Source organism: Ambystoma mexicanum, chromosome 11 (genome assembly GCF_040938575.1).
Source record: "Ambystoma mexicanum isolate Mex_15411 chromosome 11, UKY_AmexF1_1, whole genome shotgun sequence".
NCBI lineage: Eukaryota > Metazoa > Chordata > Amphibia > Caudata > Ambystomatidae > Ambystoma > Ambystoma mexicanum.
This window is the reverse complement of record NC_090934.1, coordinates 101,149,420-101,175,995: the sequence shown is the minus strand read 5'-3', so window position 1 is coordinate 101,175,995 and position 26,576 is coordinate 101,149,420. Positions and strand designations below refer to the sequence as shown.

At 45.6% G+C, this 26,576-nt stretch overlaps 1 protein-coding gene across 1 annotated transcript in view; it reads left to right on the top strand.

Annotated features, from left to right (window-relative positions):
• MRPS15 (mitochondrial ribosomal protein S15) overlaps positions 1-26,576 on the top strand; it is a 213,445-nt gene that overhangs the window by 102,501 nt on the left and 84,368 nt on the right. The window contains exon 4 of the mRNA XM_069622634.1: positions 4,524-4,572. Within this exon, the coding sequence (XP_069478735.1) occupies positions 4,524-4,572 (49 nt within the window). The remainder of the gene's footprint in view (positions 1-4,523; positions 4,573-26,576) is intronic.

Below are 26,576 nucleotides of genomic sequence, written 5' to 3'. Positions count from 1 at the left end.
GGCATCTTTTGTTTGACAATGTTAACTTACCTGTAAGCAAACATTTGAAGAGGAACATTTTCCTCCCTCTCTTTTCTTCTATCAAGATGTTTTTTTTAAAATAAAAGTCTAATCTCATTGGTTGTAAATGAAAAATGTGCACTGTACCTGCGAACCACCCCACACCACCACCTGAGTGTTGGGCCTGAGCTGCCATGTCGCATCTACCAACTGGAGAGCCTGGTGATCTTAAGTAGGGAGTCATTAGCCATACCTAAATCGGGAAGATGCACCTAAATACCCTGACTGCAGGACCTAGAGAAAATATCCCTAACAGTATTCCTTAGGAATCCATTGCAAGTCCACCCTTCCAGCTGACATTTACTCAATTTTCTACTATGGAATTGAGCAATAAAGGCATGCAGGTGATTACACCTACCTGTTGTTTTACACCTTGTGTTACAAATTTTTAAATTTGCATATAGGGCTATTTTCACATAAGTGGAACATGTCCCCTCTGTTCAATTGTCAATTTTTTTTAAATCCACTTCCCTGTGACTTCTTTTTGAAATGGGTATTTTCACTTAAGGCAAGATTTTTATTTTAAAAAATAGCACCATATTGGCACTTCATTCTTCATTTGTGTTGTCTTAATGTTATAGTCGCTTTAGTTTTTACTATAGGTGTATTTTGAATTAGTTATTCTTTCTCTCTACCTCATGGGATGTAACGCTTTAAATCTATTTGAAACACTGAGGTGTAGTGCAGTGCTTAGGAGTTCAAATGATCCACTGACACCCTAGACCTTTAAAGATAGGGCAGCCTGCCAGTCATTGTTCACACATATGTGGCCTCCAGTAACTTGCTAGGGGCATCCTTTTCAGCAAGGCTCTCATCTCAGCACCCATCCTTAGAGTTGTTAATTGGCAGCAGTTAAATGACGTTCAAGGAATGCACCCCTGAAAATAAGAAGGCTGCACTGTCCGCTCTGAGGAATTCCCTACAAATACCCCGTGTCCCTGAGATATTGGTTGACGTTGAGCTTAAGTTTCTTAAGCTTCAGAAAGACTGATAGTCCACTTTCCCCAACCTCCTAAAGGTAGTCGCACACAAATGAAAATCGGAAATAAGCCATGATTCATACTGCAACCCTGTTGGACAATAATCTAACAAATGCCCAACTGTGAATACAATATCGGGATGGTGGCAAGCCATTACCATCAACCGGCAAATCTTTAAACACTGTTTCAACGCCCGCACCTAGCTCCTCTTCTACATTTGTGGATGTTTTTCTTCACTCTGTTGGGTCCTATTTTGGAGTGCAGCTGCGTTGTCTAATCCAATAGTCCCCTCTCTTTTCTTAACCTGTGTTAGCAAGAATGGAAGAGGACCATGTCATCCTTGTCTTTGACTTCCAAATGCAGGTTCCCATCGTAGCTTCCTGTGAGGGGCGGGGGGCATACCCTGAATTGTAGCCTGAGGAAGGAGCTATGGGTGATTGACTGGAGGGGTCTAATTCAAGGGTCTTTATACCTGGTGCTTCTCAAGGTTGCAGGGGGGGTGCAGGCAGCCCTTTGGTCCGTGCCAGGGATAGGAGGCAGTAAAACACATAGGATATACAGGATAGCTGGTTAGGGCAGCTACCATAACTCTGAGTTGAAAGATGGATCCGCCAGACATTGGAGTTTCCCATTACAACAACATTATACTTACCTGTGCCTATAAGATTAGTAAAGTGGAAGGCAATTCCATCAACAAATCTGAGTTTTAGGTGGGATACTAGAATTTTTAACTCTAAAATCAACAAACGTAGGGACTTGGTGGCTCTCAAAAAACAGTCCTTATCGATAATGGAGTTTTTGGTTTTAAAAAGAAAGATCATATTCAGACACAAAAACGTGGTGAAATCACTTAGGATGGATCATTATTTTAATTCCCACCAGAACATTATGGAAAATCTCTTTAAGGGTATGGATGGCAAATTCTGGTCCACTGTTAATAGGACTTTAGAACCTTCTAAGGGCAGTTTAGACTGTCCAATCCACGCTGATACTTGGATCTCTTATTATACAAACAAATTTGCATTGCCCTCTAAATTTGTTAAAGGGCTAGGTACTGATTTGGAATTTCCTGTTGTAGGAGGTTGTACTTGGGATCACGAGGACATTATATGGGCTATACACGCAAGCCGTCCAGAGCCCCCGGCCAAGATGGCATTCCGCCTTTCTGTTATTAAGTCCGCCCTTGAGCTGTGGGCTAACCTCCTGAAAAGAAGATCTTCAAGTTGCGCAGACAGACCTCTGCAGGTTGTTTCCAGACCCGGATTACCATATAGGCAAAGTAGGCACCGGCCTATGGCCCCACTCATTTAGGCGCCCGCTAGTGATTCATTTATACCAGTGTGTTTTCATCTGAGTAGGCCAGTTGTCGCCAGCAGTAGCAGGGTAGGGGCCTTGCTGCACTGTGCGGCGTTAGCATGATTTTTTTTCTTTTCTTTTTAAATCATTTCGTTCGCCCACCTTGTCAGTGTGGCTATACCCTCCTGCCGACTTGCTTTTAAGTTATTATTTAAATTTGCGTGCCAGCCAGGGCCCAAGCGCAGACTCAGTGAGTGTAAGACATGCCCTGGTTGGTGCGCAGTGGCAGGCAGGAGCAGGGCTAGATCAGAGGCCCAGTGCGGCTGCAGCATCAAAAGGGAACCGGTTTTTTGGTCCTCTCCGTCCTCTTTGTGTTGGGAGTTGCTTGGCTTGCTGAAGTTGGGTAATAATAAAACCAATTTTCAAGAAACTATTCAGTTTGCGGTGTGTCGAAAACATGATTAGTTGTATTTTTCATACGAGACACATTTCCAAGTAGCTGTTGTAGATATGGCAATACTGCAGATAGACGAGGCATTCCACGAGCAGGGTGCCTTTACGAAATTATGTTGTTTATATGGATGAGGGCGAGCCAGTAGCTGAGGGGCAATGCGTCCGTGTATAGGTGGTGGAGGAATGGTGGCAGTGAGACATATACAAAATGTGGTGTACACGGCACCAGGGTATGAATTTGCTATTCATAAATGAGGCTGTTTCTCGTCAGGGTAGGTTAGGTATGGTAAGGTGAAGTGCCCGTAGGTGATCAACGGTGCCCTGTTAGTGCTACTTCCCCCATGCTAGCTATAGTATCATACAGGGAAGGGAACCACCACCGCCAGCCAGACATACTTGCAACTCAGTCTAAAATTGGTTTATTGAAATTGTCGGTTAGTAAAATTAAAAATGTATTGGCAGATCATTTGCAAGGGGGGGCCTGAAATTTCAACCGCCTAGGGTCTCCCACAGATTTTAATTCTGGCTCTGGTTGATTCCTTTTCCCCTTTCCCATACGTCCATAGGTATTTGACTTTCATTAGTGAGAGCATGCAGTAGGATTGTCCAAAACCAAGTGCAGCAGGACAGTCCAAAATCACTTGCACCTGGTAAAGCCCCTCGCAACAAATATATTTTCACCGGAGAGCAATATAGTCTGAAAATGATCCCCTGTTTTGCATCCCTGAAGCAAACATTTAGATACATCCTAAAGCAACATGCTCTCCTCATTTCTACATCTGTAAAATCAACACCTAAAACCTGAGGCCAGAGTGACTGCAATTTTTCCTATTTCACCTTAAGTGTGCTCTTGGAAGCAGTGGTCTTGGGGATCTTTCACACTAATAAAGTTTGGCATTTACCATTCTATATGCTTTACACTGTTAACTCCACGAGCGAGTGAGCTCGGATGCTGCAGGTTAAGACTCATTCGGCTGTGCCTTATAGTCTTAACTCAATTGTCTCTCTGGAGGGCCAGTTCAACACTGTGGAGGGCCAGTACAACACAAGGCAACTTCGTTTAATTTGGATGTTTGGATAAGTTTGGTGAGGCTTCTCTTCAGGATAGAAAGTAAATTGTCTGGAGTAGTGGTATGGCTGCCCACAGGCTCACATTCTAAGGATTTGTCATGTTTGGAGGGGAAGCTGAAAGGTGTCCTTTTTAAATATCTAAAATTCAAATATACGTCTGGGACAAGAATAGAAAGGTGGTATGCAAGATCAAGTAGTTGTTGTGAATAAAATTAGCCATACGAAAAGATGAGATAATAATAAATAATAAATAATAATTTGGCATTTATATAGCGCTACGAACCCTCAGATATCTGAGCGCTGCTTATTATTACACACGGTATGTGGTGCTGTAGAGCCTACCCTTTTTATTTTTTGTAAACCATTGTTATTAGTAATTTTTCTTGGAATTCTCTTGGGTGTTTGAAGTATATATTTCTGTCATGCACTAAATGCTCTGCTGATGGGTTGGAGAAAACTTTGTTTATACAGCTCCTCTTCCGGGGAGACGAAGTCAAGTTTGTGGTCTGTAACTATGGGAGCTGTGTTGACGTGGGTCCATGATAAGGAAGCTTGTACACTAGCCCTATATATGTTACAGTCTGTCCTTTTTGTGTGCATAAAATTGGACTTCACAAATAAACTTGATTTTTAATCTCCGTGTTTCTTTTTCTTTTTTGACAGAGTGGATGATGTTGTCAGGAGACTGTTGTCGTTGGAAATGGCGAGTCAGGTCAGTCTCTTTCGGGAAATGCATCTGTCCTTTTTTATGCTGTACATTACAAAGGTACATCAATTTCAAGGTTTACGCCTTTATCTTTTTCTGGAACTATATTTTTATTGATTGGGACTAGGCATTCCAACGGCTCTCACTTTAATAAAAATGCCCTTGGACTTTTACTAAAGTCCACCTATGGTAGGACTGTAGAAGACTCACTCTTAGGAGTACAGGGCTCCAACTCGAAGGTTTGGCCTGAACTGCCCAATGGGTTTTGTGTAGCTATGGTTGAGCAGCCAGGCTTACTCCTGGAGGGAGATGGACTGTAGGTGAGTATAAAGACCTTTGAGCACACTTAGTCAAGGAAACACGCACTGTAGTTATATAAAAATATGGTTATTGTATATACTAAGGCAATGTTAAAATCAGCGCAGTTTAGGTAAGTAAAAATAGATCACACAGATTGATATTTGCTGTTGCAATACACAATTCAATAGTAGACCTTTTAGATGAGAAACAGAAGTATAAGAGTAGCTTCAGGTTAGCAAATCATTCATTAACCAACATTTACTTAAATAGCAATACTGGTAGGTTAATAACTTTGTGTAGGCCTAAACATTAAAGGTTCAGCCCCATCTGCGAATGAGAGTCTCAAAGGTCAGATGCGGGCACTGGGTGGCCCAGGCAGTAACCCTTGGCTGACGGAACAAAGAAAGGCAGACCGTCAAATTTGTCAAATCTTCAGTAGATGCTTTTCATAAAAACATTTAAGTAATGAAATTGGATTGAAAAGGCTCATGTGGGTTAGGTAGGCCACCTGAAGGATTTCTGCCCATAGGACAGATGTCCTAAGGCACGGGAGAACCCAGTTGGGACATCCACCCAAACAGCTCAGGAGGAGCAAACAGCAACACAAAAACACCCCATGTAAGTTCCTAGGAGTAAGACAGTGCCTTCTTTGATGAAGAACAGCGATGTCACGGCGGCTGTCCAAGGTAAGACGACAGCAGCTCTGGTCTCTTGCCTTGGCGGCTGGAGGAAGAACTTTTGGCAGGAGCAGGCGGTCAGACTTGGTCACAGGGATGCCCAGCAGATTATCTTCGCGGCACAAGTTTGTGGAGTCTCTCCTAGCGGTGACTGTTGTCACCCGGCAGACTTTCTTCATTCTCTTGGTGTGTGTCTCAGCTGAGGGGGCTGCTATGATCGGGATGAAGTCTCTGTAGGCCCACAGGTTTGCAGCCAGAACCACGCTTCACGAGATGATCCACAGCGGTAGTGCCAGAGGGCCCAGTGTATTCGGGTATTGCAGGCCTGGAAGATCGCATCACGTCATGGGATGGCTCAAACTGTAGCTGGTCTCCAGACTGGTTAGCCCACCAGTTCAAGGGAGGAAGTTGTCCGGTCTGGCTCTTCCCTGTCGCACAGAATAAAGGGCTGGAGCTACAGCGATCACTCATTCGGCTTTAGAGATGGTTGTAGGTGTTCTTCTTTTTCAGAATGGATCTTCCATTGTTCGAATCTGGCTTCTGCATCAAGATCCTCGCCTTGTATACAGGGGCCCAGCCAATTGACATGCATGCTACATTTAAACTTTGGATGGCGACTGTCCCAAAGTGGCAGTCCAACACCCAGTTAGAACTGGATCCAAGCAGACACACTGGAAGACAAAGACCTGAGGAGTTTGTGTCCTCCCAGCTTCCTGCCCTCCCAGACACACAGTGCCTTCGGGCGGGCTTCTCAATGGGAGCCGTCTAAGACAAAGGAGTGAGCCGGACTTCCCACCCAGGCTGGCAGAAGAAGGCTCAAGAAAGGACAAGTGATCATGAGTTGGTGAAAAAAGACGACCAGCACCATTTTGGGTCAGTGGTGCCCCATGTGTCCCTTACCGCAGCTGTGAATACAGCCTGCAATGTAGTTTCACAAAATCGGTATCAAACCATCCACTGCCACCAGCCACTCAGATGTGTCACTGTAACTAGAAAGTTACATGAGAAGTGAGAAAAGGGCTACTATGTGTCCCCTCTCCCCTCCACTTAAGGTGGGGTGTGCTGATCTCACAAACGAAAAGCATAGGTAGGGTAAAAGTATCCCCTATCCTGGTACCATTAAGTTAGCACAGGAAAACAAAAGAACTACCAAAGAGGGAATCTCAAGGAGCTTCAAGCAACGCTGCACAGAAGGTGCTGCGTGCTGCATTAGTAAAATACAGATGCAACAAAAAGATGGCGGAAAGCAGACTCCATCAACGATAACCAAAAGGCTTCTCAGTCACAGAAAAAGAATGTGCGAGTGAGTGAGGAAAATGTTTCCCACTCACTCAGGAGAGTCGGACAAAAATCCAATTAGCCAGCACAAAGTGCTGGAGAACTCGCCAAGTGGGGAGAATTACACACGAGATGAATATCCTACCTAACACGGGCCACCAGCCAATCTCCTCCAAATCTGACACAAAGAACCTCTCTTTTGTGTGTTTAAAAACCATTTGTAGACCTAGGGGACTCCAGGGCCGATCCAAGGAATACATCCAAAAGTAATCCCAAAGAAGAGTACACTCTGCAAGAAAAAAACAGCTTTATTGAACAGACAACTGGGAGAACAAATGCTCCATGCACCTTAACTGTAATATATTCTCAACTCTGCCCGCAAGGGCTACAATATTTATACAAGGAAATCGCATATTGGCATAATTTGTCAATCGCTAGAATTTTGGGGATGTGCTAATACATAATTGTTGGGTCGTCACTGGACCCCTATATGTTTATGCATTACATGTCCTGATGAGATAAAAACATTTCCTGGAACATCACCCTCAACACCCCTTCATGACCCTGAAGCGTCCCTCCCCTCAATTGTATCATTATCTGCTGATCTGCACAAGCTTTGGCATGCCATTGGTTGGCATCCGCTAAGTTACAAGTTTATAAATCCCTCCATGCGGATTGGAGACAGCGCGAGCCACAGCATCCCATCCCACCAAATCTATCCAGTAGAATTATAAGGGAACAGCAACAAGCTCAGGGGCATTGTTGCAGCCTCTGAAACACCATCTCCCAGTACCCTGATTGGTTCCCTTCTTCCCTCGCCCCCCCCCCCCCATGCACATGTTCGTTCCCCATCTCCTCTCTTGCATCGTGCCAGCTCCAGATAGAAAAAACTGTGCAGGACACCCTTGGTGAAGCTGAATTTCTTCTATTTAATTCTCTTTTGCTACTGTACTTGCTGCCTGGGCCCTTAATACCCAGCCTGATGTACTTCAAATTATTGTGTGGGACTGCATCTGTATTCAGCTGCAGTTCTCTTCCCATGAGAACCTTTTCCTTCTGCAACAATTCATTAGATACTGTGGGCTTCTTGGTGTCTCACCCTTGGGAGGATGATCTAGCGTTTTCTACGAGTGCCAGCAAAACATCAATTCTACTGTGAGCTGTGGCCCATCAGACAACTTAAAAAGTTGCTCCTGTCTGGTCTGCCCTGGGTCTACTAAACTATGGGTAGCCTGTTATTCATTAATATAACTAACCCTTAAACTCATTACACTTCTAAGTTACGTTTTAAAAAGATATACAAATATTACTATTGCTGCACGTGTACTATTCATTGCGGCAGCTGTGCTTACCTATCCCTAGTTAACTCTAGTTAAAAATACATAGAAGTTCTGTGTTTTTGTGCATGAACATTTGCGCGGAACCCTACTTCTGACGTGTGGTGCTCTAGGTGTAATGTAGGTGTGATATACGTTCGTCATGATGTCGCCCTTCACGTTACTTTCAGCGTTACTGCATTACTTCTTCAGCTTGTACGTGCGCCCCCCCATTCTGACCGATGGATCTGCATATTCACATTCCCCTCATCGATCAATTTATTGATCGACACTTCTTTGTCCTTCCCACCCAACTTCTCTTGTGGTATCCAAATTCTAGAGACCTCCGCAAGCTTCCTTTCACAGCAACATATTCTTCCGGTGTGCATCCCAAAAAGCAGCACCCTCCTTCACCATAACAATCAACCCAGCGGGCGGTATCATTTTCTATTGCCGTGGAAAGTATTCCTTGTGGCCACAAAACTCCTCCCGCTGAACCATTTACTTTCGGGAATGGTTTGTGTTTGGATGTGTCTGGTTGGGGGTATCCATTCCCTCACTTTGGCCAACGTCATTGCCACATATGCACCCTTGTTGCCGCCCCCTCTGTACCACCTCAATCCCAACGAGAATCAGAACTTCTAATTTCATAAGTACCAACAGCCATGTGGGTATTGTGAAGGCATCATGAGTCAGACACAGACAACAGGTTCAAGTTCTTGAAAATTGTATTAGCTCAAAAGGCAGGGTGGATTAATGCCTAACTTGCCCTGTGCCAATGTGGGATTTCCCTACCTAAAGAAAACTAAGGCTAGTCTGCGTCAGGAAGTCCAAAGTAAAACTTGGCTGTGTCCAAAACCTGTATTTGGCCTCACAGCTAACTGCATGCAATGTGTAGGGATGTCAGCATCAAACACAAATAGTAAGTTCAGAGCTTCTTTCAGCTCTTTGGCTTGGAATCCAATCCCCTTCCCCAAGTTGAAAGTAGTTCATCAAGCACAGGGATTCCCTTCTGCAAGAGTTCAAATCTTCCAGCTTTCAAAACAACACTTGACTTCAATCTCACAACAAGGTCCTTGCACAACACAAGCTTCTTTATACGTATTTCAGTGCCTTTTCCATTCATGGGCACCCTGTCTATGCACAGGCGTCTGACCACACAGTCCACCCGTTACAGGTCACGCACCCTTCCTTGACTGATTTGCTTTAACACCTGTCCACTGCTTATCCTCAGCAGTGAGGTTCGCCTCAGTCATATGTGTCTCACTCTCCTGACACTGTATTGTGGCTTGTTTAACCACCTTGCACTTGTTACACTTTGTTTCCTTGGCTCTTGCCAGTGCTTGTTTCCTTATGATACACAGTTCTTTGCTCTTCTTGGATGTGGCAATGTTGGATTTCTAATATCCTGCATACAACTCGTTTCCTCTCTTGGTTTTGCTAGCACTTGTTTTCAGTTATGGCAGTTCATTATTTCAATGCAGTTCCAAACTTTCTTCTCAGTAACGTTCAAAATCTTTAACTCCTCTCAAAATGCCAGTGTGTTTCCCAACTTGCTGTTAATTTTGTTCAATTTTCAAAATGCCTTTCTTTCATTTCTCTCGATATTCAAAATGTCTTTCATCTACTCTAACTTGCTTTTGTTTAGTTCAGTATTCAAAATGCATTGCTTTTTGCTTTAAATGTGACCTGCCAGCCGGTGTTCCACCTTTCTGGTTGCACTCATCGGTCGGTCTTATTGCTCCTCGTGAAGTCTTCCGCCGCCACAGGTTTTTCTTTCTCTGTGTAGCCGCTCGCGTCTTGTCCCAGCGGTCTCCTTGATGCTTGCGCACACCCAGCTGTGCTTCCTCAGCGAAGCAGGATTCACACGACTGCTTTCCTCGGTCCCGCCGGCCTCATTCTCATGGCGTGCCACCGGCCTCCAGCTTCTTGTGTATTGCTTCCCGCTGCATAAGCGCTGCACTGTTTCTTGGGTCTTGAGCGCTTCTCTTGCCACATCAGAGAGGTCTCCCTGCACACATCAGCCCATGGGCGCTCTCCCACCGTTAACTGTGTTCCCACAGCGGACTCCATTTGTTTCGGGCTTCCAGCTTTTAATGCTTGTGCCTCCATTTTCATTACTAAAAGCGCTAGACCGCTCACCAGTACAGCAGTAGTTCTGCTGTGCTCTTGTTGTCCTCCGTCTCGTCCCAATACTTGGCTGCGGTTGATAGGTGTTAGTTTTCACAAAATTAGGATGTGTTGGTCTAGTTGTCCTCTTCTTCGTCCCAGTACCATATTGAAGCCAATTTGGGGAAAGGGATGACAGAAACCTATGAAGGCTTGCGGCATGGAGGGTTCAAGGTGAAAGGGAAATGGGGGATACCATGTCTCACCTAAGGACATCCTCTCCTCCTTCAACACGGCTCGCCTCTTTCTCTGCTTCGGTGCTCGTCTCCCGCTCTTCAACCGATGTGGCTTTCTTCAAACTGCGACCACCTCCTCCCCTCCGGCACTTGTGTGCAAGCCAGGCGCACCATTTTCTAATCTCCGGCACAGCTGATGATTCTTTAAATAACTAGCCTGTGTCTTTAGCTTAAGGTTGTCCCACATTGACTCTCCTCGTTCTCGTACCAATACCATGGATGTTATGGGAATTGAAATCCATAAAGGCTGTTTTTGTTTCATTTCTTTGTTGGACTTAAGTTTGTCTGAAACAGAATGTATTATGTGCAATAAAATAAAATTGTGTTCAGGGCTTTTACCCAGGACAGAACTATTAAAATCACGGGACATCACATGTGACCCATGGATTCCCATGGTTTACAGCTTATTCTTTTTAGGTGGTTTTTCATATAATGTTCTTTGGGTTTTAACATGTGAGGGACTTGCGCAGTGACAGCATGCCATCAGGTATTTGGTGATTATAGGATTTCATGCTAAAAAAAGAACACTGTCTCTCCTAGGGGAGACAGCCATCTCCTCCCATGTTATCTTCCCTCATTATGCCAAGCCCTGGGGTCAGGATCAGGTAGCGACTGCCTTCCCCTGGCCACATGGGCGGAGTCTTTAGGCTGGGGATGCAGGATTCATCACCCCGTGTAGGGACTCTCAAACCTGGGGTCAGACCATTTCCTTGGAAAGTTCTTAATACAAATCGTAGTAGCCCAGATAGAGGGGAGGCTGTGATAAGTTCTCTTCCTCGTGTGGGGATGGTACTTCTCCTGTGGAGGCGCCTGGCTGGTTTTGACGGGGCTGTAGCTGTAGTGAAATATATTTCAGGGAGTTAATAAGCTGTTCAAGATAACCTAGAAACTCATCCACAGAACCTGCACAGCGCTGTGTGCGCATCAGAAATAGTATGTGCAGTAGAGGAAGGCGCCTGCATTCTCCTGCGTGTAACTATTTCATGCGGGGTGAGGTGGTGGTCAGAGCCAGGTGTGTTACGTAATGCAAATAAAGCAAGAGGCAAACAATGAAATCAGCTTTTGTGACGTGTCACAAAGCTTTGCGACACGCTCCTTGGGCAAGCCATTTAAGCGCTGTACAGTGGCCTGATTGTGGTACACAGAACACAACTTGTGTTTGATACCCAATAAAGATGTAATTTCCATAAACGGGTCATTGGCGATGTGTGGTACATTATCGGATCTTAGTTCTTGACACATTCCCCACTTTGGCAATACTTTGTACACTAAAAATGTGGCCGCAGATTTGCCATTGTTGTAAGCGCATGAACCTGACTCAAGCCAGCATGAAAATGGTCATGCAACTACAATGACATAACAATAAAAAATACACCTGAATGTAATTTCTATATAGTTTGTGCAAATGTGTAAACGGTCCTGATGGACGAGGTAACATAGCTTTTATTGTCTCGAGAGTGTGACTCGCGTTATAACGCTGACATGTCAGACTATTGTTCACAAATTGAGTCACATGCTTCTGTAAGTTTGGTATGAACCATTGCTCTTGTATTTCTACAGCAGTGTATTCCTTAGTGGTGTGCGCTGGTTAATGTAATTGGTCCAGTGCTATGTGGAGCAGTGTCGGGGCATCACTGTTTCCATGTGTTATTTTGTCGCCATATCAGATCAGTGGGCGATGAGGAGCACCCTCTCCTGGTCCACAGCTCTTGTTCCTCTGGACGAGGACCCCCCCTACACATCTATCAGGTGGGTCACGGACAAAGTGTTGTAGTTCTATGTGTATTGTGTGGCTGGGCGGGCGTGCTGTGTGTGCAAGCATGGGTACTTTGTGCGGTGAGGCATATATTCCCTTGTGCCCAATGGCATATACGCTGCTTGTTTGGCCGCAGTGTCTGCTCTGTCATTCCATTTGGAAATGATATCTGTCCCGTTGGTATGGGCGGTGCTTTTCACCACCACTAATGCTACCGGGAGAGGCAATGTCTCTTATCAGTCTCAACAACAATTCAGCCTGTTGTACTGGGGAGCCATCGCTGTATCCCCTCCTTTTTCATCTTGTTAGACCTGAATGTACCGTGGACGTGACCTACAGAGTCAGAGTAAATGGTCACACAGTGACCCTCTGACATTTCCACTGTTATTAGAGCCAATTCATGTGTGCCCCAATCTTGAATGCTCCCTTTTGGTGTAACACCACTGCTGCACCCGTATGTCGACACCCAGAGATCTGAACTATCATCGACCCATCAGCAAAGGGCATGTCTCCCTCCTCCTAAGGGCTCTTCTGAACCACTGTTTCCCCCCCTGTTTTGTCCATGCGTGTAGCGCAATCGAGCACATAGCCGCCTTCGTTAAGTGGTAGAGCTAGGAATGTTTCTGGTTTTACAAGGTGAAATACCCTTGTGGTAAACGGGTGTGTTGAAACCTGGTGCTGCAGTAGGTAAACGCGGTGAGATACTGTGAATCTGGATGCAATGGAATCGAAAAGAATGCATTTTTTTTTTTTTTTTACAACTTTATTTAAAAACCGGCTGCAGCAGATTACATGCATGATTTTTGAGCGTGGCAGTAATGATAACGTGTATTTTGATCTGATATCGCCCCTCCTCTTCTCCCGTTAAGGATTGTATATTTCTGCTCCTTCTAACTGGTGCCCCTTCCTCATAAGTGAATAAGCGGGTGTTATTAGGACCGCAGGGCGAGTCTCGCTTGTTGTGGCTGGAAGGTCATTGCAGGGAAGGCCCTATCGTATTCCAGGACTGGGGACCAACAATCTTTGAAGCGGTGGAAGGTGGGCAGTCATAATTTCGAAAAAAAAATGTCGACAAAAAAATGTCGAATTTCTTTTTTTTAAATTATATATTTATTTTAGGGGTTCGGGAGTAAAAAAAAGGGAAAAATTAAAAAAAAAATTAAAGGGGGGCTGGGGGGGGGAACCCCCCCATTTCGAAAAAAAAATGCATTGAAAAAAAAAGTCGACATTTTTTTTTTCTAATTTTTTTTTCGCGACATTTTGACTGTCGACATTTTTGTTGTCGACATTATGACTATAAACCCGGTGGAACACTCCTTCCCCATCAATTAGGGTCAAGAGAGTTATTGAAATGATGCAAGCGCTCCAGTGGATAGTACCAATGATAAAGCAGTTTGAGCGCACCTTCTCTGTTGTTGATACATCTAGTTGCAGGGTGGTTCCTAGTCCACATGTCTGGTCGTCTATGTGGTGCCCTAGGTATGTCCGCTTCACAATGGGAGTCTAATGGTTAGCATGTAGTCTTGTAGGAGTTTGTATAGTTTTGTGATGTGATGTCTTCGAGGGCCTTCTTGCAGCATGAGTTCCAGGGGTGGAGCCCCCTAGTCGCTTTCCTGTTTGATCAGTGGCTGGGTGATCCAGTGACATATGTGCGCGTAGGTGAATCTATCCGTTTCCGATAGGTTGAAAAGGGTTTTACATTCCAGGAAGGTTAAGGGGATCCATTCTCAAACAGCTGGGAGAGAGTCCGTAGGCCTCCTTAGTTCCAATTTTGGACGTTCGCTGCTTTTAGGCCTGGTGCGAAGTCTGGATTACAGAGAACTGAAGAGATTGGGCCGAAACCCTTGTTTTTTTTTTTTTCCTTTGTAGTGCCCTGTCTCATTTGTGGGCAGTGTGGATTCCGCCCATGCCATGAAGTTCGTCAGTTGGGCCGCTATATAATAGTTGCGGCGGTTGGGAACCTCATTCCGCCCCATTTGGCTGCTTGTTATATATTGTTCTCTATGACGCGTTCATAGAGCCCTGTGTTCTGCGAGCCCAGTTTTCCTCATCAGATCTCCTGAGCACACCATTTCCTGCTATTCCGTTGACACTGGTCCGACCTCCGGGGGCCGCACAATAAAGCTCCTAAACCTCACCTTGTGCCTTGCCTCATTACTTCACTGCTCCTGTCATCACTTTCTACGGGATTCGAGCCTTTCCCCCTTTCCATATGAATCAGAAGACTTATTTTTGCAGTTGGAGGAGAGGGATTGCCCCTGGAAGGGTTGAGTACAGATATAGAAATCTTGATAATAGGTTAATTTGGCATGCTGTGACTCTCCCAGGAGTGAGATGTACTGTCCCTCCCATCTTTTGAGGTCAGACTCCAGTCACTGAATAGGCAGGTGATGTTCCCTGCATACAGGTTTTTGGGGTTTGTTACAACAGCACTCCCAGGTATTTTGTCGTCGGTGAGCTCCATTCCAGTGGGCAAGTAGGTTGCAGGTAGTTTGTCTCGTTGGCCAGGTTCACTCCTAGGGCTTCCGATTTTGCGTAGTTAATGGTGAAGCCTGCCATTCGTTCGAAAGCTTCAAGTTCTGTTAGGGCTGCTGGTATCAATGTTTGGCTGTTAGTGAACGACAGCATCATGTCGTTATAGTATAGGGACACCTTATATTGTTCGCTTTTTAATTCTGTTCCTTCGATGGAGTTGTTACGCGGGTCCTTTGGGTGAATAGATCCATGATTAGGGCAAAGATTAGTGGGGAAAGCGGACACCCTTGCCTTGTACCACAGGAGTGCGGGATGGGGGTCGATCATTTCTGGTTTACCCTCAGGGATGTTCTTGGTGCATTTTAGTTGGCTAGCAGCATTGTTTCGAAACATGGGGCCGAATTGAACTGCTTCAAGAGTTAAGCGCATAAATGACCAGTCGCCCTGGAAAAATCCTTGGTCGCGTCTAGGTTAAGTAGGGCCAGTTCTTCATGTTCCACTGTTGCCACTTCTATGAGGTTCAAGGCCCGGTGGATGTTGTGAAGGGGTGGGAGGGAAGGCACTACTGTAGTTCAATTTAGAGTTTATACTGCTTCATAAAAAGGGAGATTCCATTTGTTGCTGTTGTACTATAGTAAGGCTTCAGGTGCACCACGGCGAATGTCATGGGGCCACTCGGGACTGGTAAGGGAACTAGGAAGAAAGGGGCATGTATTGCTACGTGCCAACCCTTGGTGCACTCCAAGGGGAATTCAATCCCAAATCAGTTAGTGTCGCAGGCACTTGGGGTCTGATGGAGGTCCCAAGGCTTACAATTCCAGATATAAATGTAGTTATAGTTTCTTAAGTTTGGACTTAAAGTACTAAGGTAGGGAGGAGTTCAGATAAGTGTCTCACACCAGGTTCAATGTTAATTTACCAAAAAGTTGTGCGCCACACAATTCGTTCCATTCAAAAATTATATAGATTCATAGATCCAAAACATGTCAATAAGACCAGTTTCATGACACAAAGTTTTTCAGAATTAGAAAAACAGAGAAACCCTCTATGGGTTATTTTAATTAATAAGAGTACACAATTTTTCAAAGCATTTTTGATAAACACAACGAAGGTTAAAGCATAGCTAATTCACATCACAAGCTTTCTTTTACAGAGTCTCAATTGTAAGACTTTTTTCACATATATTTGCAAAGTCCCTTTTTGATTATAACAGAGTGAAATAATAAAGTTCTTTGGTTTAAAGTCACCAATCCAAAATAGCATCAGGGTTTTTCAGTGTATTGCCAACGCGTTTCGGACTTTACAACAGTGCATCTTCAGGGCCAATGATACTATTTGTTCCAAAAATATACATGTTCGTGATCTCAATTCCTCCTTTTTAGGGCCGCTAGAACCTCTATTTCTGGTCTTTGGACACACCCTGTAGGAAGTAATTATTGATGACTTCCGTCAAGGCATTTCAGAGTGCCACGTGTAACATCGGTTCATAGAGGGCCCATTGCGGCCTTGGGGAGGGGTCTGGGGTATGGATACGAGCTGTCAAGATCACTGGGGCATGGTCTGAGACCACCCTTGTGCCTATCAGCACCTCGTCTGTAAAGGAGAGGAGTTGGGGGCTGGCAAGCAGTAGGTCAATGCGGGAGGAAGTGTGGGGCACATGTAAGAAAAAAAGAGAAGTCTTTAGTTGTTGGGTGGAGATCACTCATGGATGGCCCTACATGGATTGTGTCTAAATAACGAAAAAACAGAACTTCTTCTCATTGGATCCCACCACTGCCTTAACAAACTAGATGACTCCTTCAAATCCTTCAATATAGACGGCAATACTATCAAAGTGTCAAAGGAAGTAAAAACCCTCTGCGTTTACCTTGACTCAGCCCTCACCCTAACTAGACAAGACAACACGAAGGCGTTGGCGGCATCCTACACCTTTAAACTCATCACCGCGTGCAGGCCTTTCCTGTCACCTGACAGTTGCACCATGCTAGCTAGAGCCCTCATCTTGTCCAGACTTAATGCCTTCTATGCAGGCACCATGAACTACAATATCAAAAAATTGCAGGTGATCCAAAACAACGCTGTAAGAGCAGCTCTAATACATAAAACGACTCACATCTCCTCGATTAGACGTAACACCCACTGGCTACCTGTTCAGGAACTAATCCTTTTCAAAACAATAACTATGACCAACAAATGTATATACAAGTCACTGAAATACTTGGCAGACAAGTTCACCTCCAACTATTCTAATAGTCCCACTCGCTCAGCATACTCGCACTTACTCTCCACCCCCGTTTCAAGCATCAGAAATCTGAAGGCAGCTGCTTTCCAGTGGTAGCCGCCATACATTGGAATACCTTACCAGCCGCTTTAATGTCAGAAACCTCCTTCTGGACCTTTCACAAATGCCTGAAAACGTGGCTCTTCACACATAAATTACGAAAATAACTCCATCAGAAACATACACTCGAGTAACAACTATATGTATACGAGAACCCATATTGATGAATGCTAGGTACCTTATTCTGCTTATGTCTGTAAATCATGCATAGTATTATTATGAACTTCTGCGTTACCTTGTTTCCTTTATGCCTTTGGCTGTAACTTTTATGCCAAGAACAGCGCCTAGATGCCTCCGGGTTAAGCGCACTATATAAATATCAAATAAATGTGCCACCCCTAGGGATTTGAAGAGTCGACACAGACCTAAGGTGGTTTTCAAATCCCTTGGTGCAGGGTGGTTTGATTTATCAGTGAGAGGGTCTGGAACACTGTTAATGTCTCCTCCGATTACTTTTTGGCCATCCAGGAAAGGGAGCAGTTTGGATTCTAGTTCAGTGAAGAACATTTCTTGATTTTCGTTGGGAGCATAGACCGAGATTAAGGTGTACAATTGGCCAAATATCTCCCACTTCACCGCAATATATCGGCTCTCTGAGCCTTGTAGTGTTTCTCGTTCAGTAAATGGAATGCCCACTCGCTATTAGGATCACTGCCCCACCTTTCTTGGAGCCATTGGTCGCCAGATACTGTTTTGTAAAGGTCCTGTCCCGTAGATGTGGGAAGTCTGCCATGGAGAGGTGAGTTTCCTGAAGAAAAACCACTGAGCTGTTCAGATCGTTTAGGCATCGGAGAGTCGACTTGCGTTTGCTGGGGTAGTTGAGGCCTCTAATGTTTAAGGTCACAAAGCAGAGCTTTTGATGTGGTGGAATGTCTTCTTGTCAGTGTATCTCAGCTGTTGGTGTTAGGGGATTCGCGAGCGGACTGCTTTCACCTGCCATCTAGGGCTCTGGACTTTGACCATGTCTGCTGCAACCACGGTTTTAACTTTTGTGAACAATTGGTGAACTTCACCAAGTAACGGTAAAGTAACTGAAAAACCAAGTTCAAACTGGGCCCTTGGACCGGTGAGAGTATCCACTATCTTGGCTGGGGTGAACCATGGGAATCCTGAGCTCCCTGGTTGCTTTGTTATGAGGATCCAAGGTTAGTTTTCCTCAGGGTAGTTGGTGGTGGAACATCTGCAGGGGTGTTTAGTGGAGCAGCTCATGTTTGCTTTGGGGAGTGGGTGATTTTCCCTCCCTTTGTCAATCTCATCCAGGTATTTTGTCAAGGTTTCAGAGCTTTTCCTGCTCCTCTGCAAGGGGATGGGTTTATAAGATCTTCATCGGGGGTTGAAAGCTCCCCTCCTACTATGCCCCCTGCTTCCTCAAATGAGTTGATTATGCGAGTCTGGATTTTGAACGTGAATTGGAGGGTTGCCGGGAACAGCCACCAGTATTTTATTTTCTGGTCTTGGAGGAAAGTAGAGAGCGGCCTGAGGGCTCTGCGTCTCTGGACTGTGGTTGCTGCCAAGTCTTGGTAAACTTGTATCGGAGACCCTTGGAAGCTCAGATCTTCTTGCATTCGACTTGCATTCATGATCTCTTGTTCAGTCGAGAAGAAGTGGACCTGGGTGATCACATCTGGTGGATCCGTTGTGGAAGCTCCCCAGCAGGTGTGCAGTTTGTGGGTCCGATCCAGAAGCAGCGTAGCCTTGTTGCAGTCTGAGAGGAGGGATTGAAAGAAGTTGCTCACAAAGGTTTGTAGTGTTTGGTCGGGGATTGTTGCTGGAACCCCTCTAATCCGTATGTTGTTCCTGCGCGCCCTGTTCTTGATGTCCTCCTGTTTATTAATTATTTCTTCGTTTTTCCCTTCTAGAAACTGGAATTGGGCCGCATGGTTAGGGACTGGTCTTCAGTTTTGCTGATCCTGTGCTCTAGTTCCCCCATTCGGTTGTCTAACCCCTCCACTCTGGTAATGACTTCTCTCATACAGTTCAGAAATTCGGGTTTTATGTCTGCCAGGAGGGATTGGATGTCTTCGTTGGCTTGTAGGCATCTCCGAGAGTAGGTTAGGGGGCTATTTTTGCCTTTATCTTGTGGTAGTATCCTGGTGGCAATGTCCGCTGACTTGTGGGGTTTTGGGTGTTTTGACATTTTTCCCTTTGGGGTGGGGTTGGGTGCCCCGGGTCCTGTGCAGCAAAGGTGGTGAGGTGGTAGGTTTTTTCTTGCCCGGTTTTCTTGCTGGTTAGGCCCTTGCTTAGGATTTTGGTGGTGGTGGCTGAGGTCCTTGTTTTAGCTGGTTCTCCGGAGGGGAGAGGGTAAGAGGAGGCTTCTGAGTCCCCTGGGTTGGGGGTCTGCTTCCCCGCTTGTGTCATTGGGGCGCTCTGCAGGTCTGTTACACTCTGTGGCTTCATTTTCCCAGCGGTTGCAATATGGCCTCTTTGCGAGTTCTAGGCTGGTAGGATGGCGGTAGTATTGCTTGCTGTTGGGTATGGGTGGCAGGCTGGAGGAATTGTGGCACATATGTCCCCTGCAAGCTTTGCTGGCATTCAGGTAATCTTCTTGAGAGGCCCGGGGTAGGCATAGTTGTCGCCTCTCTGTTCCAGGGCTTGATGTTATGGTGTAGGCATATTCACTCCTATTGGCTCTTCGACCCCCCCACCCCAATCCGTTTCGTGTCCTGGTACGCCCCTGTTTCGTGTCCTGGTGCGCCCCTATTTCGCGTCCCGGTGGTGCTTTCCGGTGACTCTGGGCGTGAATGCTTATCCTCTGCTGGGAAGGAGCCTCTCGGCTGTGGAACTTTTGTAATGCCGCCTTGGCTGATGTTAGCTGCCGCTGGGTCGGTTTCTCCGTCCAAGGGGGTGGGGTTGTTGCCTCCCGAGAGAGTGGCTCTATGATGGAGCGCAGCGGGGGTTGGGGGAGCAGGTACTCATGCACGTCACTCCGGTTTGCAGCCTTCTGGGGTCAGCTGCCCTCGAGGAGCCTCTTCCCTCTGGTCGCACCGAGTTCTGTCAGGAACCCGTCTGGAGGGCGTTTTGGTTTCTGCCTCACTCGATATCTCTTGGGCCGCCCTCTGTCTGCTCGCTTGGCGGCATGCTGGGGAGGGATGGGCGGCTTTGTTACAGCCTGGGCCGCGAAGGGGGGGGGGGGGTCATTCACCTTGTTGCAAGCGGGTAGTAAGTGAGAGCAGCACAGGGTTTCTCCCTCTGCTTGCCTCAGTGGGCGCCATCTTGAGGAGGCTGGGGATCAAGCGTCTCACTTCTCCGCGGGCTTAATGGTGTTTGCACCCTCCGGTTCTCCTTATGATGTTCACCATGTGTTCCGCTGGGCTTCCACTGCAGGTTCCACCATTTAGGACTTTTAAATCTACTCCATGCCAGGGTTGATTTTCATGGAGACTCGAGTTCCCACAGAGGTGCTCATTGAAGCGACCGCATCGTCCGCGCTTCAAGCCACGCCCCATCAAAGAATGCGCTTTTAAAGTAAATCACTGCAAAATGACCTGCTGCAGTGGGGATGTTCCACAAGATGGATTCCGTACCACCGGAAACGAAACTCCACCTCCACCATATTATTCAATGGGTGGAGATCCTGGATCATCATCCTCCTCAACCACCGGTTTTTTTGACAGGCTAAATGGCTGTGTTATATGGGGATTCTGAAGTCTTGATATTGCCCTGTCACCAGAAGGCCAATATTGATTCATATATTCCCTCATCTGCCTTTCTTGACAGGGGGTACTGTTTTACCTGGGATAATATTGCTCCTTTTTTTTACCTTATGCAGTCTGCCCCATCCCCTTTCAGCAAGCCTAATATTTTTGCTGGTACCTTGCTCAAATCTGCTTGTATGTGTGTCAATATGATGCCAATAATTTGTGTCTTCTGGAGTACCTCTCTTTATTCTGCCATCAGCTGGCATGGTATGCGTATTTGAAATCTAAGCTCCCCCTCCTCCTCATAATCTGCAAAAAGTTAATTGTGTTAGGTCAATACACAACCGTTGCGCCCGCTCCGTTCCCTCGTCATCTGTACCTTTTTAAAAGTACCATGTCCTTCCTCCTTAGTGCTGTTTCTAAGTGTATGGTGATGATGGTACTTGACACTATTTCCCTTTGTACTGCTGGTCGAAATATTAATTCTGCAGGCTATCGAAATGTGAGATTCTTGATCCATGGCACCCATCTCAAAACTTGCACCCCATACACCCTAGGTGTGGGTGCAATGGTACGCCTCGCAGAATTGTGTGCACAAAATGCTTGTACGAGTGCTGCAACCCGCTTGTAATATATACAGGGTGTGGAGCATACCAATGCCCTTCTCAGTGAACAAAATAGTCAAGTTCAATTTGCTCATAATGTCTCTGTCTCTGCCTAATATGTTGTTGGGAGGTAGATGAATACTTCATCCATAGCTTCTGCCCCTCTCCCGGCCCAATAACGCACAGGTGAGAAACGCTGCTCTCTAGGACAACCGTACCACCCTTATCCTAGGCAGTTGCAGCAGGACATGGAGACAATTTAAATTGAAGGTGGCAAAAGTAGTGAAATTAACATTATATTCTTACATTTGCATGCATTAGACATAAAGCAAATGTGAACTCAACATGAAGAACACGTACAGTAGGTAATATATGCATTTATACATGAAGAATACTAACATAGCATCCACTAGACATGAAGAACACTAAAATAACCGATGTATAAGCTGAATGCGACATGAAAGGCATGCAAATACCGCTCACTAACATCGAAAAACAGTTATGAGGGGTCAGCCATCTTCTACAAAATGGAAGCCACTGCATGGTTCTAAATAACCGAAGGCCCCAAGACTTCTAGAGAACTCAAAATGCTAAATTCACAGAAAGAAAGATCTGTGCATAGCTCAGATGGTAACAGTCCAGATTACATTGGAATAAGGGAGGATAGTAACAGCAGTGAGAAGGTATGAGATGACCATTCCGAGGGCGCAAGCAGAATACTCCCAAATTAAAGTTTTATAAAAAGCGCAGCCAATCTTTGTTAGCCAGGTGCACTCAAAATATAAGCCAAAAGACTCCATGAAGAATAACTCGGGTGCCTCTAGTGGCAAAAGGAAAGATGACACTTAAATTAATATTACTTTAATTCTCAATAAAAACAGGATAAATCTGTTTCCAACACAGTCCTATCACATGTGACCCATAATTGGAGAACACTTTCTATTCCTTGGAAGTGAATCGACATAAGTCCCCTGCTGTACCCCCTACACGTACACACAGATGCACACAATTCCAAGCACAAAGAGATCACACTGGCTCATGGCCTACAAATAAGGGATGGTAACTTTTTTAATAGGAAGAAAAGCAATCTGGGACCTCTCTCCCCATACTCCCTCTTTGGCTCATGTCTTGACGACATGTTAGTTGTCCAAGGTTGGTTAGCAGAGAGCCAAATGTTAGGGGAGTATTCCTAAAGTCCATTTGAGGGAAGACTTCATAAAACTATCCCAGTGGTATACAGGTCCCCAACTCTTATTATATGTCTGTACTACTCATGGAACATTGTCAGAGTGGCAGAGCAATCAGACTTATCATAAGGCGAAGATGTGAGCTGTATCGAAGTACACTGAACCTAGTTAGTGAAGCAGATCAAAGAAACACTAATACCAATAAATGTGTATTAAAATATATATTTATTATATTTACACAAGCTTAGATAATTAAACCAACATACATACTTTTAGATATTTTTCAAAGGCCACTGCTTTGTTGGTTATTACTTGCAGTTACCATTGTACAGAGTTTCACACTAATGACAGTTCTACCGTACTATCCGTAATAACGCACACTCGCATACAAAGATATACAGTAATTGTGTTTAGTTATTAAAACCACATAGGATGACGTCTTTTTGGAAGGAAAACTGTTGGTTAGTGAAACAGGAGCATAGCTTAAGGTTCTAGAGGCAGTTTTAGCGCAAGTTAACACTTTGTAAGTCTGATCCCTAACTATGTAAAAGTCAGTTTGGAGAGGACTCGAAGTCTCACCAAGCAGCAGACCAGCATACGCTTTGGTGGATACTTTGTCTCTAGGTAAGGATACTAGCAGAATAACAAGTGGAGACCCTTTTAAAGGATTCAAAAAAAGGGACACAAGCTGGCAGCTTGGGTCAGAGGTAAGAGTGGACACCCTGAACATCTCGTCGTGCACTCCAGCCCTCTGGAGAGACTTCTTGGACTAAGGTAAGCAATAGCTTTTCTCTCCACAGTACCTTAGGTTAGAAGAAATGTTTGTGGCTGGATTCTCCTCTGTGCAGCAGTGATAGACCCGGTCTCCGGACTCCTTGGTGTGGCAACGAAAGGCAGGGCAATGGATGGGAGCTCTCAGCAGCATTCTTGAGAGAGAGAGAGAGAGAGAGGACCTCTGGCACAGATTTCTTCTGCTTCTCTGGTCAGTCCTGGGTTTTGGTGCCTTTTCTGCAGCACCAACAAAGGACACGATTCGCCTTGTCAATCTTTGATTCCTGGAGTACTGCACTCTGGTGAGGGGACTTGGATGAGTCGGGTTGTGTCTATGTAGGTTCACCTAGAGCTCAGCAATGACCTGGAGGCCTCCTGGTATTCGCAGTCTGCAGCTCTGGAAAGTCACTGGACCTCGGGAGATGACTCTGATTGTAGTTTGTCTCAGGACTGGTTGTTGCCACCAGTCAAAGGGAAGGTGTCGTCCTCTTAGGAGTTCCTCTGTCAAGTAGAAAACGGGGTCAGGACAACAGTGGTCGCTTCACGGTGTTGCAAAGGATCTGCAGGCGTCTCTGGTAATCGGTTCCTTCAGTTTCCAGTGGTCGCCTTGCCTTTCACCTCCGGAACTTCACCTTTTATTCGGTTTCAGCACACACTCCTCTGCAATCTCTCTCAGTGGTTTACAGAAAGGGGCGGGTTGCTGTCCAGTCATGATGGCCAGACCACCAGTGAGAGCTTGCTCCATTCAGGCAGGCAAAGCAGGGCAGTTACAAACTCCTCCCCCACTTCCTGCCTGCCCAGACGCACTGGAGCCTAGGCGGGGACACCCAAGGGTTCCCGCCAAAGTCAAAACACACACACAGACCTCTGCTTCCCAGAATGGCAGTAGAAGGGCTAACAAAGAACAGCCACACTAGAAATGGTGAAAAAAAAAAGAGCCACCAAGTTAGTACTTTGGTGACCCTATTGTGCACAACCGGTACTGTGAATACAGTCTGGGGTAAAAAATAGCACAATAGTTGGTAGAACGCCTCCACTTCCTCCAGCCATCGCTAGAGCGGTGTCTATGTGACTAAAAAGTCACAGGAGCAGAGAGAAGGGGGGATACTAAGTATCCCCTAGGCACTCCACTTAAGGTGGTGTGTGCCAATCTCTCAGAATGTAAAGTTTTAGGAGAGATATAAAGTATCTCTCTATCCCTAAGAACAGTAGAAATTAAGCATAAAGAAATGATCTCAAAGGAAAACCCAAAGGGTTCCCAGCAACACCGCCCATAAGGAGCTGTGTGCTGTCACGGTTAAACACAGGTGCCTTAAAGGAAATCTGGAGGAAAGCAGACTCCACAGTAAAGGTAAAATCGGAGAACCGAGTTACAAAAGACAGAGCCCATAAGAATGAATGAGTGGAAAAAGGCTCAATTTATTCAGGAAATAAAGAAAAAGGTCCAGCAGTCCAGCAAAAGAATCCTAGGGATCTCACTAGGAGAGGGGATGAAGGCATACAAATGGTACATCTCCCTAATACCAACCTATCCGAGTTCTTGGTGTTATACCCCTCGTCAGGTTATGTGCCAACCACTGTCGTAATAATGACATAGTTGAACCTTTGTCAATATAGGGGTGGTCTCGAGAGGAGCCATCCGACAAGTATAACCCAATTGGATGTTTGAGCCTTACAGAGTGCATTTGTAGCCACCCCCACTAACTGATGCCCATTCCCCATACGCTTTTGTAAACTGACCAAATGTGATGACGTCATTCATGACAAAGTGGTACTACTAAAATCGTTGGTTGTAATGGATGCTCAGTGAGCGTTGAGATTGTAATGCTTGTATGCTTTCCCGGCTTTATTTGACTGATAATAAAGCTCGATTTTGCCTCACCCTTGGTCACTTCGTCTTTGAGTCCGGTTTGGTTTGACTCCCGGTCCTCTGGGTTATTAGGGATTTTTTTCAGCCCTCTTATCAGTGTTGATGGGCGTGTCCTTTGAATACTATTTGTAGTGTGCCTATGGTAAGTGGCAATTCTTCAGTTAAAAGCAACCGTTAGTCTAGTCCCAGAGAATCCCTGCGTGTCCATTACTTGTCGGACAGGGGAAAAGTACCCTCCTTAATGCAAGACCTAGTGTTGACCAAAACCAATAAATTCTTCTACTGCTACCTTGGGTTCCTCCTCAGGTTCCCTACGAACATTACTGTCCCCGTGTTGTGGGGGACTACAATCTGTGCTAACAAGTTGCTATCCCACTGCTGTGTTGGTGCAAGTGATTGCTCCTGTAGGGCTTTCGGTTGTAAATGCTGGGGCACCTGCTGTGCTTGTGTAACTGTCTGTGGTACCTCAGAACCACAGTTTGCTGCAGAATTCCCCAAAATGGTACTTGTATCTGCGTGGGCTGTATCTGTTGCTGTGGTATTTGTATTTGAGCCTGTGGGGGTCTGCATGGGGGTCGGCTACACTGGGATCCCACCCTGGCCGCAAGCAGTCTGCGGCATGCTCCTACATTACCCTGAATAGTGTCTCATCCGACCACAAATAAAATATGGCCCTATACTACTTGGTTTTGGCCCTCCATAGCCATATCCCATACCCTTCCTCTCATTGAATACCCCCACCCTGTTGCTAATATCCACCCTGCTGACCATACTCCCCTGTGAATAATACCCTCCTTGTTGGGGGATCCCTCCTGGTTGAGCATATCCTCCCTGTTGAAGATAATACTCTTGTGGTTGACCATATCCTGCAGGTTCTTGTAGCTGGGAGATCCCTATAGATGTTTGCGGCTGGGCCATCCCTGTGGGTGCCTCCCACCCTCTTCCTTGCTGGCCAGGCTCTAGCTGTCCTGGTGTGAGGTTCGTTAATAATGCGCATCCCAGGCTAGGTTTTGCTAATTTTTTCTATACTAATTTCGCTTCAGCTTTTACAGCATTATCTTCTGTGGCTTCCCATTACATCTCACCTAGCACTTTAGGCTGCTAGTATTCTATCCAATATTCGATCTCTGGAAATCTGGAAAGTGGTGGAGATCAAACTCTGTGGAGCCTACGTAATCCTAGATGGCCTGTGATGGAACAAAACTGTAAACTGTGTTGGGCTACCTCATCGGTATTAACGGGGACGGTCTCGAGAAACTTTTATCTATCAGAGAGAGTGGTTTGGTCTTCATTGAACCAGAGTGTGTTTCACTATGGCCAAAACAAGGCATACATCCGTTTTCAAAAGTTGATTACAGTTTGCTCATTAAAATTGTTTTGATTAACAAACA